Here is a 20,055-nt window from a genome sequence, read left to right as displayed (position 1 = left end):
CTTTTACAAAACTTTTCCAGTTCAGTTTCAGTAAAAAACATGGAAAAAAATATCAGCCACCGCCAGATGCGCTAGTGAAAATCTAAATTACACTAGCGAGTACGGACAATGTAGCCCGGCCTTAATTCCCGGTCACAACATGATTTTGTGGTTTGCAGGTATGATTGTTTACACAAATTATAAAACATATGTGTGTTATATAACATAAATATGTGTGACAAATTTCTCTCCAGAAAAGAACAGTTTTGCATCTCGTGAAGAAACTTGTTGAATGATATAGTTGATGGTCGTGTAAAAGTATCCGTATCCGTAATTTGAATTTACAGAATTTGAGATTACTAGTGATGAGACGTTTTTCGTGTTTAAACTGTTTTCACTGTTTAAATTGGGGTCTGTTCTCTATGTTAATATCATTATTCAACGCTCTCAGGATGCTTTTAAACGACCACGAACACATTAAGGCCGGGGTACATTGTCCGTACTCGCTAGTGAAATTTTTGTGAACGCGTACGCCATCTAGCGGCGGCGGGTGGATGCTAGAGGCTGTTATATTTTATCTGTCAAATAGTGTTTTGGGTCGAGGAGGCCATAAAGGCCGGGCTACATTGATCGTACTCCGTAGTGTAATTTTTGTGAACGCGTACGCCATCTAGCGGAGGCGGGTGGAAGCTAGATGCTGGCATAATTTATCTGTCAAAAAACGTTTTGGGTCGAGGCTATAATTTTACCCAATGATGGATAGAGAGTGGAAGATGGGGAAAAATGTTGCCCAGCGCTTTGTACGAATGACAAACATTTCCTACGGCAAACAGGTAGCCTGGTCGAAACTTGATGAGACACCAAGCATGAATAATTTTGGCACTTAAATTATACCCACACCTAGCTTGCGCTGGTCGCCGCCAGATGCGCTAGTGAATATACAAATTACACTTGCGAGTACGAACAATGTCTCCCGGCCTCAACAATATCAAAAAATAGGAAACTGACTCGGAAAACAGTGAAAACTTTTTGTTTGCCAATAGGTCAACAGATAAATAGTGACTTACTGTAATCATGTCAGAAATAAATTTAGTTAGTTTCTTTACCATATGAATTTGTATGTTTGTGTTTAAGGGATTTTAGTAAATTTTGGACTGCAGGGTTTATTTGATTCATTACATGGAATGTTTAATATATTGAGTTGATAGCTTGGCTGATTTAACAAGGTAAGCAGCTTAATTTTCCATAATCGAAAGTCTCAATTTGTAAGCGTTTATTTAAAAAAATAATACAATTTTAATGCACAACGTGTGGAGAAGGGAATCAATAACACATTTATGAAACAACATCAAAATTCAAATGGGAAAAATAATTTTGATATATTCCTTATATTGATCAATACACATATTTGACATATTCGTGCAAAGTGACGCTTTTACGTTGTGACAGCAGAGAAGCACCCCCTCGGGGGCCTTTCAGTGAGTGCTGGTGCTACCATTGTCTTTCTGTGTTGGGAGGGTGTGTAAAAGAGTGAAAGGCTTTAAATGTCATGGCAACCTGTTGATTTGTGCTTTAAATGTTTAATATTTGTTCACACTGTACGGTGGAGCACCCTGAAAATGGTGGATCAAGAGCGAATGTGTCAATTGCAAACATTTAAAATTTCACATTCACATGAATGCTTACACAGGAAAACGTGTTTTTAACTAGAAGCACTTCAGTAACATAACAAAAAAACACTTAAAAACCAGAATGGTGAGTGGATTTTATTTCCATTGTGAAGGATAAGTAGCACAATAGAGAAAGCTTCCGAAAACGCTGGGTGACAAACAAACAAACAATCAAACAAACAACACACAGACACACAAAGCTAATTAAGTCACACTCAACAGTGTTTGAAACCCACAGATAGAGCGACAGATATGGAGAGATAGAGAGAGCGCCAAAGAGTGAGGCGTGGTGGTGGTGAGGTACGGAACATCAACAACAAAACAACGAAACACAAACAGCAGCACACTCACCTGTCGCTCGGAGGCCGACACGTTCTCGGCACTCTTGGCCTTCCGGCAGAGGACACTCTGCGAGCCGTACCGTCGGATGAACTCGATCGAGTCGAACCCTTTGCCCTCGGACGACACGAAGATGGCCGAGTTGATACGGGCCCGGGTGCAACGTTCCGAGATCACCGAGGAGGGCTCCTCCGGCCACGGATGGTAAGGCTGCCGAGCGGCGACCGCCCAACCCCGCAGGATGGGGCCACAAAAGGTGTGCCAGTGTGTGTGGGGTGGGTTTGGTTTTGAGGGTGAGGGTGAGGGTTGGTGTTTTTTTTTTTTTTTTTTTTGGTGCCAGTGAGAAGGCCACAGAGAAGGTCGGCAAACCCGCAAACCCCAGGACACGTTGACCACCACGGATGGATTATCCCGCAGTCCAGAGGGCGCCCGAATTCCAACCGTTCGGGGCGGGTGTAAGTCAGTGGCGGGAGGACATTTTTCAGGCGCAGGGAGAGAATCGAGCAGAAAACGAAATTAGTTTAGGTGGCTTCACCTTGGTCGGCGGGCGCGGAATGTATGATTCCGAATGTGTAAAAAAACACAGAAAGAGTCAGAAATAGACAATAGATTAAATAGGTTGTGTCGGTGATTGGGTGTGTGTGTTGTTGTGATTGGGTGTAAATTGAATTGAGAGAGAGAGAGAGAGAGAGATAGAAGGAGAGAAAGAGGGTGAGCCGTTCATATAAAGACAGACAGAGCAGAGAGACAAAGAGCGACAGAGACAGAGTGAGACAGATACATAGAGGAAGAGTAGTGAGGGAGGTGAATCTCAGCAAAGCATAAAGAACGGGTGCCGTTCCACTCTTGGACGAATGTGTCAAAATGTAATTGAAAGGAAAGAAAGGTGACACATCACTAGTTAACGCTAGCGAGCGGGGTTTTGGTCGTGTAGGGCGGAAACGTGTAGGTGGTAAAGCAAAACCAAAAAGCCAACGTGATCAAATGAGGGGCGGGCAACGGGATATATGGGGGTATGCTAGGGTAGTCTACTTGCGATTAAATATGTGGCCGCAGGGAGGGAAGAAAAGGAAAATCATTAAGCTACTACCGGTTGAACTGGTTCAGGTTTTGTGTGACATTCGGTATGAAGCAACTATTCGGGCAGATACGGAATCGATCTTGGATATGCAACACAGCTAGGCGAACAGGGGTGGGCACGGAAAAAGCGAGGGGAGCTTTGCCTATCGAGAAAGCTTCAACGCCAACTGCTACAGGGGAGGAAGCAGCGCAACACTAACGGGGAAAAGTTCAACAAAGCACTGAGCGGACGAAAATTGAAACACACTCACGCTAGGCCCACTGGGTGTATGTGTGCGCAGTTGCAAGTGTGTATGTGTGTCGATGTGTGGTTGTGGGTTAAAAGCGTGAGATAACTTTCGAAAGCGCAAGGTAACAGCGTTTAAAAACGCTTTTCTTTTTTTTTCGTACCAGCAACAGTAACAATAGCGCACAAACGAGACTGAAAAGTTCGTGCATCGCTTGAATGAAGTTAATTGTAATTGTTCTGTACAAGTTTTGTGAAGTTTCTAGCATATGTGCAACGCTCATGTGTGTGCGTACGTGGTTTAAGCTTGTGCGAAAGGTAAAGTAGCAGGGTGGTAGAAAATGTCCTTTGTTTTTATTGTAACTCGATTCTGTGAAGGAAAATCAATACTAAGCCCAAGCGGTGAGAAAACGCTACGAAAAATTGCCCGAAATTCAATCCGGCGATATTTGATCGGTGGGAAATGGGATGGAAAGTTTCCATTTCCTTATATTCTGTGTGCTAAAATGGACCTTCGAACACTACAAGGGTAGCAAGTTTAAGGATAAAAACGAAGGAATCTTTGGGTGACGTTCTAATATACAAATAGTTCTAAAGACTTTGACTGTTCTATGAAGCTTTGTACAGAGATTGGGTTTTGAAATTGATGGAAGAGCTTTAATACATAGTTTATTGTTGGTATAGAATAAGTCCAACGCTAAATTTAGCCCTAAAGACATTTTTGTAAGTAATAGTTCTGTTAGCAATATTATTCGCGAAAGCGATAAATATATTTACCACTGTTTCCTAAGGTTTAAAGTATTAACAAAATATTGTAGGGTGAATAAATAAATAAAGCATCACCATAAGATGATATCATAACCAAATTTCAGTTTGGTCATATGGGACCTGAAACATTTGTAATAGAACTCAAGCTTATTTCTATATGTCCTAGAAAATTAATTTAGTATACTACTTTAACAATCTAGCGATCCTTTTGTGTACAATCGGTATCATGAACTAAACTACAAACTATAAATCCCCTATCATTGCAAGCAAGCACTAAGTAAATGCAATTTATTGTACAGCATTCATCTGCTACGATGAAACTCATGCCGTTTGATGGCAGATCGTTTGAAAATAACGACACTGAATTAACCCCATTTTGGGGGGGATGAGATAGGATAACGTAACTCCTCAAAACTCAAACTCATACCATCAATAGTGAGTGCTGGACCATTTCTCGTACGGTAAACCCTGCTACCATTGCAATTCCAACAGGGATGCATCATAGTCGATTGCCTTCGTATGGGCAACGAGCATGCATGGTCTGTCCTGCAGTTGGCACGTTTCTTCAAGCTAACTGCACCACAACACTGGACACTCGTTAGTTTATGGGTTGCTGTGTCCATCCAACTGACCAACCGAGCAGTCCGGTGGAGAGAAGAGCCGCTCTCGAAACAAGATAGACGGGCACTAGCAAAAGATTGGATGCAGTTTTGTTGATCGAAATAGGAGGTTGGGCCGATTAGCACGAGACGCATTCGACGAAAGAACTGAACTATTTTGACATGGTGCTGAAGTTTTGCGGACGATGTGCCGAATGAAGCCAATCAATAAAAGATTAGATTTATTATTTGCGCTACCAGCTGGCGATACTATGAATTGCTAGCATCATCCAATGTTTTTATTATGATGCACGGACGGACGAACGGATACGTTTCTGTACAGCACTCAAACGCTCGTGCAAAAACTTAATTGGGAGAAAAAGTTTCATGTACAATTTGGTTGGAGCATGTATTTTTTTTATTTCGTTTGCTGCAACATGTTCGAAATTTATATTGCAACTTTTTCTGACCAACTGCTTCAAGCCACATCAGTGCAGTGAACGATGGAGCACAGTACTGCACACGATTTCGTGCAGCTTTTCATACGTGTTTGTGTGTGTTTTGGTGCAGTTTCATTCGTTTTGCGTGCACGTGTAAATTCATCGTGCTGTTATTCATTTGGCAGTAAAATAGTTTTCAGTCTGGACGATGGAATCAAGCACAAATCGTTATGAGCTTAGAGCATCAAGACAACGTTGCATGTGTAGCGTGCAGCAGCGTGCAAGGTTGTTATTCATTTCATAAGCTTTTTTGTAGCTGTTGAAAACAAAACGAAAACATCTTCGTAATCATCAGTGGCAGCAGCAGCAGTGACAATAGCTCTCAAAAGCAAGGAGTGTGCTCGAGCGTTTAAGCTGCTTAAAGGTGGCTTAAAAATAAAATCGAGTAAATGGAAGCAGAAACCAGGTAAAAGCAGCGCACAATATACGAGGTACAAAAAAAGATGTTGTGTTTTGGTAAAAATTTGTTCATGTTTGCTTACTTGCTCGTGGGGTTCGTTTTGGCAACGAACAAAACCGACCATGAACAAACCCGCTCGTTCTCGTCCATGATGTTTGCCAACGGATGATTTCGTGTGGTGTGTGTATGTGTTTGAGAGAAAGAGACAGAGAGTGGGAAAGAGTTTGGCGATTTTATCAGAACCGGCTCAGGGTCAGCTCATGGATCGTGGGAATGCAGGTCCACACCGCAAGACACCACAGTGCGAGGCGATGTTGGCGGGTGGCGTACACGGAATTAGCAAAATGATACAATTACTTCACTTAATTATGGATTTGGTACTGTTTTTGCCTCCGGGAATTAATCGTTGATGTAAAATGTAAAAACGAGGATTAGTAGACATGCGATGTAGCTCCACGATGAGAGACAAATTAACAAATTAGTGCTTGGTTGGTTGAGTGTATGCGTTCTGCTGTCACTCGGAATGATAAAATGATAATTGAATCATCGGTGACTCGGAATGGGGAAAAGTGGGCAGACAAATTGTTTGTCAATTCATCATTGTGAAAATATTGAGTCACTTTTATACACGATATTCAAATGTTTTAACTCAAAAGGAATTATTGTTTTATAACAACGCGGCTCAGTTTAATATAGTCTATATTTATTTCTGTTTAATTCATCTGTGTTTAATAAACCACTGTCTCATTTGAACGGAAAAGTCGTTGAGTAAACTCCATCAAAAGGGATTGGTTTTTATTGTGCTGAGTGTGCTTGTGTGCCCTCTATAGAAGCAAACACGATGAAGTAACGTTGTTGTGTTGCCAAAACCAAAATTCCCCTTTTGCCCTGCACCACTTGCTCTATGGTGAAACTCTCAGGTTTGCTTCGAATGCTGCGTAAAGCAACACACAAAAGAACTACCATTCTAAACAGACGGTATTGCTCAAAGGTGCAAGGTGTACTGCTGAGTTGATTTCCAGCAACAACACATCCGTTCCATCTCTCCATTAATAATTTTAAGCCGAGCTATTTCTAAACACTTCATTATTTATTTTTACGACCCGCTACGACCTGGTACGGCTGCAGGTGAAAGGTAGCTTCGGTATGCCTTGCTGTTTGGCGCTCTTTGGATCTCTTCCGCAGTCAGCTTCGAGTCAGGTTGCTCGAAAACTGGGGCGATGATTCATGACATACAAAGGTAAGCCGGCTTTGTGCACGGGCTGGCCAATCAATCGCCGCATCGTCTTCGGCGTGAGTGCACACATCGTGAGGTCGCGTATGAGTGCATCCATTACCGGCGCTGGTTGGTATAAGATATCGACATTTGGAGGGCTGAAAAAACGGTACCTCTCGAACAAAGGATCGATGGTACGAACGCAAACTCACCGTACGCTTGTAGTTGAGCTGAATGTATGCCGATAGTACGTCAGTTTTATATCATAGCTTCGGCTCAATCTGAAACCGTCTTTTAATGTGAGGTTTGGGAGGTGTGCGAGTACGTTAAGCGGAATAGTGTTTAGGGATAGGCATTTTGTTTTGAGTGGGCGATCATTGCCGTCTAGGGAAGTAGGTCTTTTAGCATGATGGAGTGCATACAATAACGCATGTGTGGTTTCAACCGCAGTCTCTGATGAATCTGAATGCACTGCAAGGATTCTTGGGAGTGGTATGTGGTACCATGCGTCTCCATAATGGTTGCCATATGAAACACCATGCGTCTCCATGTGAGAATTTATAGAAAGCACCATGCGTCTCCATGTGAAAATTCATTTTACTCAGTTAACACTTTGACCGCCGGCCTGACGTCACAGTTTTTGAGTGAGCACGTAGCGCATGGCAAGAGAGCGATGAGAGCGACAGTTTCTCGTGCCATTGTTATAACTCTTTTGTTTCATTGCGATAAGCGGCGTAGCACATGTCGTTCTCGTTCTCTCTTTCCTATCTCATTCGTTCTAAAGAGAATCACTGAGCGTCAGATGCATAGCCGAACGGTGAGCAAACCCGTCATGCGAATTTATATGACACGGCGCTTAAAGTGTTAAGTGTTCCAGGGGACGCTCAGCATTCAAAAACGGCACGAAATAAATAATTTGGGTTGGTATCAGTTATAATATACTAACATAGTCGCAACATATGTTTATATTTGATATATGGCCAGCAAAAATCAGTTTTGTTTTAAAACCTTTTCTTCTGTTGAGATAACTCAATCGACGGTTCCCGCCCAATCGAGGTGTATAATGCCTTCGTTTGTATGATTTAAAGAGCAAATAGCAGCTCTCCTGCACGTACACGTAAACGGTCAAGATTGATGGAGAAGGAAGTGCACGTTGCAAGCCAAGCCAGCCAAGGGGAAAATCAAATATGTCTAAAATGAAGATTGACGCATGTTAGCAACGAAGTTCATTGCGTATTATTCATTGGAAAGAAAATCGTAAAACAAATTTATGCAATTTCAGTTCTTCGAATGGAAATTTGGCTACACGTCAATGATAATTAAGGGTTCGTTGAAGCTGTCAGTTGTCTTTCTTTTCATTAAACCAACAAAAACTTCGTTGGTTTAATAGTGTCGGAGCTCGTTTTTCAGCAATGATTCCAGCTAAAAGTCATTGTGTATTAACTTCACGTACGGGGTCACATCACAGCAGGTCGTTGCCTGACAGCTACTAGATCAATAGTTTCGATCCGGCAGCATATAAACAATATTTTCTATGCCCCGTTTTCCGTCGAACTATCCTGCGGGAAGAGTATTTCACTACGGGTACGATGTGCTTTTACGTGCTCTGTTTTCCACCTGCCGGATCTGTTTCTGGTTACGCCCACTGGAACGCAGCAATGGAAAATGGGAAGTTATGGAAAATCGATCAGTTTTATTTCTGCTCTTCCCCCTTGTCAATGCCAAATCGATCGCTGTTCCATGCTTTCGCAGCCGTGTGTTGAATGGACAGCAACAGTCTGTGTTGGTTGCTGCTGCTGCTGTTGCTACTGCTGCACGTAATGACAAATTCTGATGTCATGCTGATCGAAGGATATCCGATTGGTTCCCAGTAATGTCTAGAGCACAATCGTGGGTGGGAGAAAAATCGATGCTCCTTCGCTTGCCGTTCCATTGTTCCTCCCTAGCATATATAGTTTTGATGCAAACCAGCAGGCCGTTTGTGTTTCTTTTAGCAACACGTAACGGGAAATGCAGTACGCACAGCACAGTCTTGAGTTTGATTGGCTTCTGCTGTCCATTAGAGGATGTTCATTATTGAAGATAATTAGGATCAAATAGCCCACAAGCGGTGATGGTGGGGTTGCTTGGATGGTACAAAAATATAACTGTGCACAAAGCATTCACAACCCACAGCACTGCAGCTGTAGTGCTTACTATTGGATGCATCCTTTGTATGATGCTTTGTGAAGCGAATGGTGTTAATTTTCACATATGACGAAGCAACACAATAACGAGAGAGATAAAGGGACTAGGGAAGTGCAAATCATTGCATTCTTTTGAACATTGATTTTAATGAGCTACTCTCAAGTTCAGGTGCTAATTGGGACAGTTTCAAGGCTGCTGCATTAGTAAGGTTTTGAGTTTATTATTTGAAATATTAAAAATGGGGAGACATTTTTATAAAAATGATTAAAGAAACTAAAGTCAAAGTAAAACTTGTATTCTAATTTATCCTATTTTACCAATAGAATATAAAATGAATCTCCTATCCAAGCACCAACTTCTCATACAAAAGAAGCATTCAGGCTTCTTTCACGGCCGGAGGTGTAAATGAAAATTTAATTCTGTTCATACTTTCACTTGCTTCCACTATCAGCAATGCGCCAAAACGGCTGTACGCCGCTAATTATCTACCAGCGTGCCGTGCGGAGAAAGAGAACGTGGAAAATTCCCTTCTGCAAAAGTTTTCCCATTAACCTCATCCCGCTGCGGCAGCAAATTGCAACCGTCGTCTCATGTAAAGGTAAGGCAAGCGTGCAAATAATTAGCTTGTCCTTCTTTCGTTCATCCAGTTCCGACCCGATTCTGGTCCTGTCTGTATCTCTGGTTGTGTTTGTGGGTGAGCTAAAGCAACACCCTACTGGTCAGTATGTGTATGTGGTCCAACTACGAACTCCGGCGCCAATTGACGATTTCGCACCAGCTCGTGCCAACTCGTCCGCCGGCTGATTATGATGTTTGCCTCACTCGAAAATGGACAACTCTGACCGCAGTGTTGATGAGCCTCCGTGGCGACCACATTGGCAGACATTAACGCGGGGAAAAAAAACAACAACACCAACCACACGGCTATTAGTTACGGGGTGATTCAAGGGGAGATGGTGTGTGTGTGTGTATGATTGGATGGCAAAAGAACAGACAAACACACACACCCTTCATGATGAACATGTTGTTCACGCGCCGGTAAAGTTTCCAACAGCCGGTGGTGTCGATCACGAAGGTGTCGTGACGGGGCCTGGTGGATTGTTTACGGCAAATGGGTCGTAACGGGGGAACCGGCCAAATAAAGGTTGATTGTAAATAATTTCATCTTTCGCTCGTGGCTCGACTGCCACGCCTGGGTGGGATTTCTGATGTCTGAGCGAGGGAAAACAGCCAAGGTGGGGCGGACGGTGTTTGTTTTGATTAGATCTTGGAGTTTGTCCAGAAAAGGATAGTTTCTGCTGGCTTTAAGACATGGTTGTTGGTTTTAGGGTGCGCATCGTTTCGCCTAAACAATAACACAGGCAAACGTGTGCAGTTTATTAATAGTTAAACAGAGTCGTAAAAGACCAAGCTGATTCATAAGCAGACCAGAGAAATGGACTTAATCATTAGTTTGTTGGAACTAGTATCTATATGGTAACAAATCAAAATGAATTAATCTTTAGTCTCGTTAGCGTGAACAACACTTTGCTTAAATGAGCTGTCACATGCTTGACTTTTTCCATCAGCCACAATCTGGCCAATAAAAAAGGAAATGCACCACACACATTCCATTCCATCGCCGATTCATTTATCTTTTCCATCGCCCGTGATCCAACCTCGGCCACTGGCGTTGCGGCGGAAACAATTCGTCAACCTTGCCCTAACACGGTCGGCAAACGCAAACGAACGAAAAATGGCCAAATTGCGTGCAAACGCACGATTGTGTGTGTGTGTATATTTTTGGCAAAAGCAGCAAAAAAGCCCCAACATTTGATTGAAATCACTCACAGGCATTGTGCGATCTTAACTAGGTGCCGAGAGCCACCGATTAGACTGGTGGGTAACGTGGTAGTAGACTATCGGCCGGCCAGCCGATATGTACAGAACTTTAAGAAGGGCTATCTACGCTTGAAAAACACTCGATTAGGTTGATTTTTTCTTTCTTTCTTTGCCCACCCTCTTTCCGATATGGTCAATCTGTATCTGGAGCACAACGCACGCACTCAAGGTAGCGAGCAGGCCGAAAAGGTTAAGGTTAAGTGAGCCGTCGTTTCATTAGGCCAAAGTACTCTGTAGCCACGTTTCGGAGGGGGAATTGTGCTGCTGGAAGTCATTAATGCTGAGCGTAGGCTACCACGGCAAGGTCACGATTATAGGGCAGGGTGTGTGTTTTTTTGGGCAAACTAACTTGCTTCTGGGAAACTTCACCACATGGATGAAATGACATTTCGAAGGCGATTTAATGATTGGTTCGTATCGGTTGGGGAAGAATTATATTGCTAGCTGCAAGTTCCCACACGGTACACTATCACAACAGCGTGTCGAGTAAGCCGAATGAATCTTTTATTCAACTCAAGTGTCAATGTCAGACATTAACCACGTGTGTGTGTGTGCGGGTTGGAGCAACGACTAGTCTATTTAGTCTACAAAGCGCTGCAATATGTACTACAATCTTTCAGTCGGCAAAGTTCCAATATCACAATTAATAATTTTTTCCACAAGGCTTGCTTGCTGTTCCTGTACGGCAGCACATTTATTTGAAACACCTTCATTTGGGTCCTATTGATTTGGAGCAATTAAATTGATTGCGCTGCAGGTTGGCAGGCAGGTTGCCTTCGAGCGGGGCTTTTGTATTAAGGAGGCAAAGGCGAATAATCTACTCTACGGAAACGGAATTAGCACTTGGTGATGCGGACCCACGCACCGGATCGACCGAGCCAGTGTGGTCAGTTACTGTAGGGAAAAAGAAGGGCAAAAAGATGGGGGAAAAAGTCAGAATCGGACAGAGATTGTGGTATGATTGTGAAGCTGTTGCTGCCGCACAGTACAGCAGCTTGTCTCGGGCGTAGCGGAAACCTTGCGATGCGCCAATGCAGAACCCTATCCACCGGCCCTACCCGGAACGATGGCTTTGAACAGATAAGCTTTCACAGTTTTGATTTCCTAAGAAGAGAATACTAAATGCTACTTTGCTTTTCCTTTTCCAGCACATTCACTTACAGAATGTCGTGTCTACTAAGGAGGCTGAAAGTATAGTAATGGTGCATGTAGTACAACGGTTAACAATTTCAAGACAATATATCATCATTATCTACTAGCCCTAAACTAGTAATGTTCCAATATTCACTACAAAAGAGATGTTGATTTAATTGTCTTCTACGCTACGTTTTCTGCTATGATCAGATAACTTTGTACATATTGCGGAAAGTAAAATAAATAAGGATTTATATGTTGCTTTTCGCGTCTAATAAATATACTGGATAGAAGCTATCGTGGAGTACTGGTCGGTTGTATTTACAGCATTATTTTTGTACAAGATAGACAACGTGACAACACACAGACAAACAACACAAAACAAGAGACAGAGGATTGACAGCGAATTATTATAAGAGAGAGAAAGAGAGAGAGAGAGAGAGAGACAGAGTGGTAAAAAGATAAATAGAGATAGAGCGAGGTACCGAGAATAAGAATATTTGTGAGACAGTATGAGAGAAAGAGATAGAACTGGAGAGATAAAGAAGGAGAGAGAGAGAGAGATAACGCAATGTATCAACACTAGCAATATGTATAACAGTTGTATAACAGTTTTCAAGCTGTCACTTCAACGCGTAGTAAACGGGAGCTTAACACAATGAGTCAATGACACAACAGCCTACTGGATGACAGGTAAAAACGGGGACCTAGTGTGTTTCACCATACGATAGCTACAGCTGATGGACATCCTACCGATCAGTGGGATCAGCTGCAATGAATCACACCGCCCAATCACAGGCACAGCAAACAACACTATCCTGCACAGGTTGTTTTGGGGCTGGGGTGGATAGGGTTCTGCGGCACAACACAATGTTCACTACACGGAGACACACTACTGGCAATGGTTGTCTAGCTTACGGTGTGGTTCTACGTAGTGTATGCTTAGTGGTACTGCGAGTGTTGATGCGATGTGTTGTACGTATATCTGGCTGTATGTGTGTGCGTGTTTAGGAGGGTTGGCGTTGTGTTAGGCGTGAGCCAAAGGGACAACACAAAAACTGGAACTTGAAAAAAACACACATACACGCGTACACGGACACACACACACATAAAGACACAATCTTTGTGAAGAGACTTCAGTAACGCAAGCGACTTGAGCGTTCAGCACGCATAAGCACATCAATGTTGCAGTACACCGGACAAACGAACAGAGCGTGTTGTGCGTATTGACTCTCTCAGTGACAGCTGCACTGCTTGATCCACTGCTTGATAGCTGTCACGTGCGTGCGCATATGTGTGTGTTTAGTTTGGGGGAAAAAGATGGACAAGGGGCACCATCCGTTTTCAGACTACCATCCTTGGGAGGAGGAAGCTTCCGAAGGATGTGGTTCATGATGGTGGTGGTTTGTGGTGGTAGTTGGTGATGGTGGAGGTGGTGGTTGTAGAACACTTACGCAGGCTTCAACATCGTCGTCGGCGTGCTCGCGGGAGGAGCGGCTGCGCGTGCTGCTGTCCCCGGCACAGTGCGTGGTGCTGTTGCTGCCGCCGCTGCACACCGAGGTGTACTGTTTGCTGCGCGAGAACAGCTTCTGGCGATACTTTTGGCTTAGCCGCGGATGCGAATGGTGATGGTGCGGGGCATGGTGGTGTGGCGTCGTCGCCGCCCCCGCCTGCTGCACGGAGTGTGCGTGCGTTAGCAGCGGGCGCTGCAGCAGCGGCTTGGTCAGGTGACGCTGGCACCCGACCATCGATGGCCGGTGGGCGTGCCGCAGCAGCGGCCGATCCTCGGAGCGGTGGCGCTGCAGCAGCGGATGCACATGCCGGTGGCTGGCGAGCGGGTGGCCCGGTGGGTGCGGGTGGCCCGCCCCGAGCAGCGGCTGGCGGCTGCCGTGGTGCGCGTGGTGCAGCAGCGTGGGCACCGTCCCGTGCGGCACCATCGAGTGGCGCCGGATCTCGTGCGCCGGCGAGCGGAGCGCCGGCTCACCGTGGCGTGGTGCTGCTGCCGCCACGGCCAGATGCGGATGCGAATGGTGCGGCTGGGCGGCCAGCGGCTCGGATGCGGCCGCGTCCTCCGTCGTCAGGGCCGGGTGGGCCGCGGGCGCCGGTGCCGCCGCATCCGCACCCGGATGCTAGCTGTCCGTGTCCGCCCGGTGCAGCAGCGCGAACTGGCAGCCGCACTCGCGCGACTCCGAATGGCGCGACAGCGGACACTGGAAGCAGCGGTCCAGCAGACTGCAGCTGTCGCACCGTGGTATGCACTGTAACAACGCACCGGCAACAACACAAAACAGGCCATTTGTATTTGCTTTCTCTCTCTTTCTCTTTCTCTTTCTCTCTTCCTCTCTCTCATTCCTTCTCATTCACACACACAAACATTCTCACACACACAAACAGACATACACAAGTACTGTCTACAATAGTGTGCTACTTATACTCGGTATCTCACTCCCTCCCTCATTCCTTCTCTTGCTCTCTCTCTCTCTTTTTGAACTGTCTCTCGGTGGTCCCTGGTGGTGGTGGTGGTGATGGTTGGTAGGCAGTGTGCATTGGCTGGTTTGTGTGAAGGTCCAATGGTGTCTCGGTGTAGGATTGGATTGACGTGTACGTGTGTGGACAGTAGTGGGGTGGATACCAAAGGTGAGACGCAGGTGGCAGGTGTTGAGAGAATAAAGACGACTTTGCACTATGCAGCGTTGACATTTACACTGAGAAGTAAGGGAACATCCTGTCCGTTCCGAAATGTTTGAAATGAAATTCCGGGGAAATTTTTGTTGATTATGTTTTTTTTCGTACATAAATAATGCTCCTCTTTTATAAGGGTAGAAAGTATCATAAATCTCGATTATTTGCACCTCAAAACAGGTTACTAAGGCAAATAAAGACCTCGCTAAGCAGCACAGTACTGGAAAATCCCGACGGGCACTAATGCTGCTTTGAATGTTTCGAAAACGCCAACGTTGCGCTCTATTCTACGCAGCGAAACCTTCCCGAGCAGGAAGGGACTCGTGAAAACGCGTCCCACTGGTGTTGTCACCGGAAGGGATTCAGACAAGGTGTAATAGAGTTGCAAATTTTTTGGTCCTCAGTGGGTGATGTATCTCCTTTTTTGTTCGGTGTGTGTCACTTCAGCAAACCGTAAAACACCTGTTTAGGACATGCAAAGCGCAGCCACACTGTAAAATCCTTTTGTAGCGGTCGTGTACAAACAAACCCGCATTTCAACCGTGTGGTTAACACTTAATCAGCGGAATTTGATAGCTCTGGGCCGATGGTGCTTTGAGTGGAACATTTAATTCCTTTTTCGGTGGATTGGCTGGCGGTTTAATGGCCTTGTTACGGTTTGAGCGTAACCTGCAGGGTAGGTAGGTTTGATTCAGCCCCCAAGTATTGATTTCTGTTCCGGGAAGCTGCCACAGGATGTCCTTTTGCTGGTGGATGTTTACTTTTAGCTGAAGCTGGTAAACATTGGAAACGGTGTTTAGGTCCTTCCAGGAATCGAGAAACAAAGACATGACCAAAGCATCATATGTTTCTGTGTTTTCCTTTTCCCTCCACCCTTTACTGGTATGAATTCGAGCTAGAGAAGGGTTTTATAATTTTCCAAGAAAAGGAAATGGACCGAGCAGTCACGGACAGATACTGTCATAAATATTTGTCAATTAAAATTCCAGAGCAAAATACGGGTTTGGCTGCTGTTTCGGGCGAAGGAAATCCAAATCTAAATCTTTGGCGTCGTTGGAATAGGAATGAGAGAAATATTTCAATTAATGTTATAACCTCACTTGTCAAGTTGCTCTATGGGTAGGTTTTTTGCAAGAAACTTCTCAAACATGACCAACAGTGGGTCAGCTGTCAGTATGCAATCTTGCACGTCTTACAGACATGATTGAATAGTCCCGTTTGGTTTTTGTTCGGAATGTTTGCAACCAGGGACAACTATTTCAAGCTGTTGTTGTATCGTTGAAATAAAATCGAAACAATAAATAGGATCATAAAATTGCAAAAGTTTTACGGTGCTAATAAAACGGCTCCGACCGTGCCAAAGACCGTCCGCTTCCGGACCTGCGGACAGTGTTGGTGGCAGTAGTCAGCATCACAGGCAGGGAAATGTTTCGCGTTTATTGATTTTTACGCATAAAACAATAAAAGTAAAAGTCCAGAACGTAAGGGAAAACGCCCCGACCACTTCAAACGAGGGCAATTGTTTCGCATTAACAATAGCCAATTTATTTGACCATCCGCTTGAAAATGATGATCCACTTCGAGCTTCCACATTGTTTGCGTGTTGAAGGAGATGGAGACGCGTTCTTGGGAAGAGATTGAATCAATGTTTGTTGAAGGCCTGTGTTGAAATGTGATTTTTTCCATACTGCAGTGGTGTTTCGTGCTGGTAGCTTTTTGTTGGAAAATGAGAAAATTTTCAGATCCATAATTTTTCCGAAAACATTGCTTGAAAAAACAAGAGAAAGTATATTGCTTTCGGTTATATTGCACCAGCCATAATTGCAACCAATGTTACCCAACTTTAGTCAAGGTAAAACAAAATAGCCTCATGCAGGGCTGTATTGTCATGTTCGACAGCAGTAATCAGCAACACCCCATGTTTTCAATTTGTTTCACCATAAATCGTTGAGCTAATAAAATGTAACAGAACGAGACGTTTGCAAACGTGAAATCGATGAAGCTTTAAGCATTTCTGTGACTCTTAAGCTTATGAAAACCATGCAAATGCAGACGCATTGAGCTGAATAAAACAATACGATAATCTTTCGGCAAACGTTAATTACCAGAAAGCACGAAAACTGTCAACATACCATCCCCTTTTCCATCGGTATAATGCATTAAGCACACGAAAACAATGCATTGGCAGTCCCAGGCACAGCCCGCGTTTGCATACTTTATTTGCCAGCGAAACAATAAACAAAACGAACACTTTTCACACCACATTAGCTGTTTGCAGCGCAACCACACCATGTGTTATCCAAATAGAGATAAACCAACAAATCATAAGCACCCGAACCGCTGCTGTGCTTTGCGCTACTATTTCATTGCGCCTGTTTGACACTGTTTGCTGGTTGCAAAAGCGAGGACAGGCTGCAATGGATTTGCTTGCTACCCGTGGCTAAAAGAACAACCGTGATCCCGTATCTGCATGGCGAACGATTGGTGGGCGTGCCGAAGTAGTGTGCCGTTTTCTTCTGGTTTGTTTGGCATTCAAAAACAACTCTAAATGCAATTTCAAAGGAGAGCAGGTTTTGACCAAAAAAAAAAAAAAAAAAGCAGCGAGCAGTCATAGGGGAATAAAAACTGGAGGTCGCTCCAGTGTCGCAAAAGTGTCACCGAAGGTTGTTCCGTTTGGTGTGTTGGCAATGTTTGTGTCGCCGGTGGGTCACGCGCAAGATGGCAGAGCAAACAAAAAAATATGTGCACCACCCCGTGTGCACATATGCTGGACGTGGTGGAAAATATATAGTTTCACTTCCGACACGACCGACCTTGCACCTTTTGGGGTTGAGCAGGGGTTTTTTTTTCGCTCGTTCTCCACCTCCACCGAAGGCAGTTATTTCCATGCGGACAAAATAGATTTACTTTTTATTTTGTGCTCCCCCTTTTTTATGCCAATGGTAACGTTTTTCTTCGCCAGTGCTGTTTGGTTGGATTTTTTTTCTCTCCTCAGTATCATGATTTTGTCTTCCCTGCAAGCGTTGTTATTTAAATGAGTGTGAAAATTGTACCGTAAATTTACGGCTACCGGTAATTTGGCGATACTTATCGCACGGCTGCAGCTGATGTGTTTTGCTCGTGTTCTCCTCGCGCCTTCGCCTTTCGTTCTTGCGTACTGGGCAGTTATGAGGTTTGCCTTTACCCATTTGTGTTAAAACGAAAGCACAAGAAATAATATTAAAAAAAACATGACCCCAGGTAGGGGAAAATGGGAAATCTAGCCTTTCGCTTGGGAAATTCTACTTTGCTGATAATAATTTGCAACACACATACACACACACGCACACACACGTAGGTAAGGATAATGTGAGGCTAGTACGTATGTGGCATCGAACAACCAGCCATGGCATATCCTTCCTACACAATGCAGTGCTCCTGGCGGGGCGGGTGGGATATACGCTGTGTCATGACCTTGCAAACGCTGTCGACAGCCATGTTGCCTTTAGGGCTTGCGCGCGGAACGGCAGTTGGCATTCTTTAACAAGCTATTTTATTCAAATTGCGCATGAAAAGTGCAGCTCCGAACAATGCTTCGCAGCGTTCGGGTTTCTTCCCGCAAGCGCAAGGTCAAGGCAAGTCAAGGTGGCCGGGTTTCAACGCGAGTCACCCTTCGTCTCGGGAAAATGCACCGCCATTCAGGTTGATGCTTGATTCGCACGGTTTCAGGCTGCTTATCAGGGGGACCCTAGGCTAGCCTTGATTTGCTTGAGACTAGTGTTGGTTTCAAAGGGAAAGAAGTCTAGTTGGGAAATTTGCAGGCTGTTATTTTTGAAGGGATAGAATACTTTGTATCAGAAGGTTTGCAACTCTGTTCCAACTTCAGCGTCTGAGCAAAAAGCATGCACTCTCAACATGCAGCAAAGTCATCAAATCAAACCGATCTTACGGCTCTCAGAGTCATCGATGCGCCATTTTCCAGTCTCTACACTCTACTGGCAACTACTAGACTGATAAGTAAACGCTCGTTAAGCTGACGAACCACTATTTAACCTCATTCTACAGCAATTGACCAAGCGAGGAAAACCAAGCCAGTCTTCTACACCAACACGGTGCTACTATTCACGACGCAATAAAAGTGATTACTATTAATTCAATCCAAGCACCAGGCGGTCGAGCTGCTTGAAAGGAACGAACACACTTCCAATCTGACACTGACGAATAATCGGGCATCATCCCGGAAACGAAGACACAGCTGTGCTCCGTGTCGCTCATCTTCCCCGGAGCGCACCGGGGCCATTTTGTTTATTTTTAATTTATTCCCATTACTTTCCAGGGAGACACACTTTGGCACTGCTGGCATGCCGGCAGCGAAGGGACACACTCGACACTTTACCGGGAGTCCTTACGCCCCGGGACTACCGGTAGAGGAGGAAGAGGTCCTGTTTGAAGTTTTCGCACGAGAAAGAGATTTACACCAACAGGGAAGATCCAGCAGACGTGTGAGACGCGCTTGCTGGTTTGAACGGTTCCGTTTCATCGCGGAACGTGCTCCAAGAAATAAACGACATCATCATCACTTCTTTTTTTATTTTGGTTCCTCCGCACACGCCCGTCCACCGTTAAGACAATGTCGTGCCGAAGAGGCAGTCATTCGGAATGTGGGGTGGCTTTTGGGTTTTGTAGAGCGATATCAAAAGCTCACTAGCAGGGCGATATATCCACTAAAACTGTTGCCTTCCCCAAACGGGAACGATTCTACGGGTGATGGGTTCTTAGAAACTCGTACCGTGTTTCCATTTCCGCTTTGCTTTCATCTCCTTATTGCGGTCATAAATTTGTGTGTGTCCCAGATTCCGTTTGGGCTGTTCGCTTTGGTTCGCTTGAAATAGCACCCGAGAAATCGAATGCGGAAGTGTGAAGATTGCTGTTAGGGTCTTGTGTGCAGTAATCCATGGCATACCACCGTGGGCAGCGCGCGCGGTTGTCAGTTACTTGCTTAGATTGTTTTTCTGTTTCGTATTGCGATTGCGAATCGTCTTGTGTGTCTTTGTTTGAATCCCGAGAAGAGGCAAATCGGCATCTTTAGCTGAGGGCTTGCAAATGCATGAAAAGTGTCAGCCTGATTGATGGTGAATTTGAAAGCTTTTGTCGCACACGCAAGGACAAAGTTGCATTTTACTGTCGTCCCCCTGTTTTTCTCTGCCCATTTAATGGATTTGCTTTCAATGAAATTAAAATTGCATCAACGCTTTTGAATAAATTATGCGTATTTCTTGCCAACACAAAGCGCTTCTACAAAAGCACCATTATTTGAACTGCTTTGTCTTACTTCAAACTGACTTACTAATATAAGTTGAAGGAAATGTAGTTGTTCAAGTTTGTTCTTGGCACTAAAAGATCCAGTTCAGATAA

General features: G+C 44.5%; 1 protein-coding gene across 5 annotated transcripts in view; it reads right to left on the bottom strand.

The window, feature by feature from the left end:
* LOC121594920 overlaps positions 1–20,055 on the bottom strand; it is a 111,376-nt gene that overhangs the window by 15,211 nt on the left and 76,110 nt on the right. For 4 of the 5 annotated variants that reach the window (XM_041918748.1, XM_041918751.1, XM_041918752.1 and 1 more), the window contains exon 7: positions 2,001–2,198. The exons of the other annotated variant lie outside the window; for it this stretch is intronic. In XM_041918748.1, coding sequence (XP_041774682.1) covers positions 2,001–2,198 — 198 coding nt within the window. The remainder of the gene's footprint in view (positions 1–2,000; positions 2,199–20,055) is intronic. 5 annotated transcript variants of the gene reach the window in all.

This window comes from Anopheles merus, chromosome 2L (genome assembly GCF_017562075.2).
Source record: "Anopheles merus strain MAF chromosome 2L, AmerM5.1, whole genome shotgun sequence".
NCBI classification, from domain to species: domain Eukaryota; kingdom Metazoa; phylum Arthropoda; class Insecta; order Diptera; family Culicidae; genus Anopheles; species Anopheles merus.
This window is presented reverse-complemented; position numbering and strand designations above follow the sequence as displayed.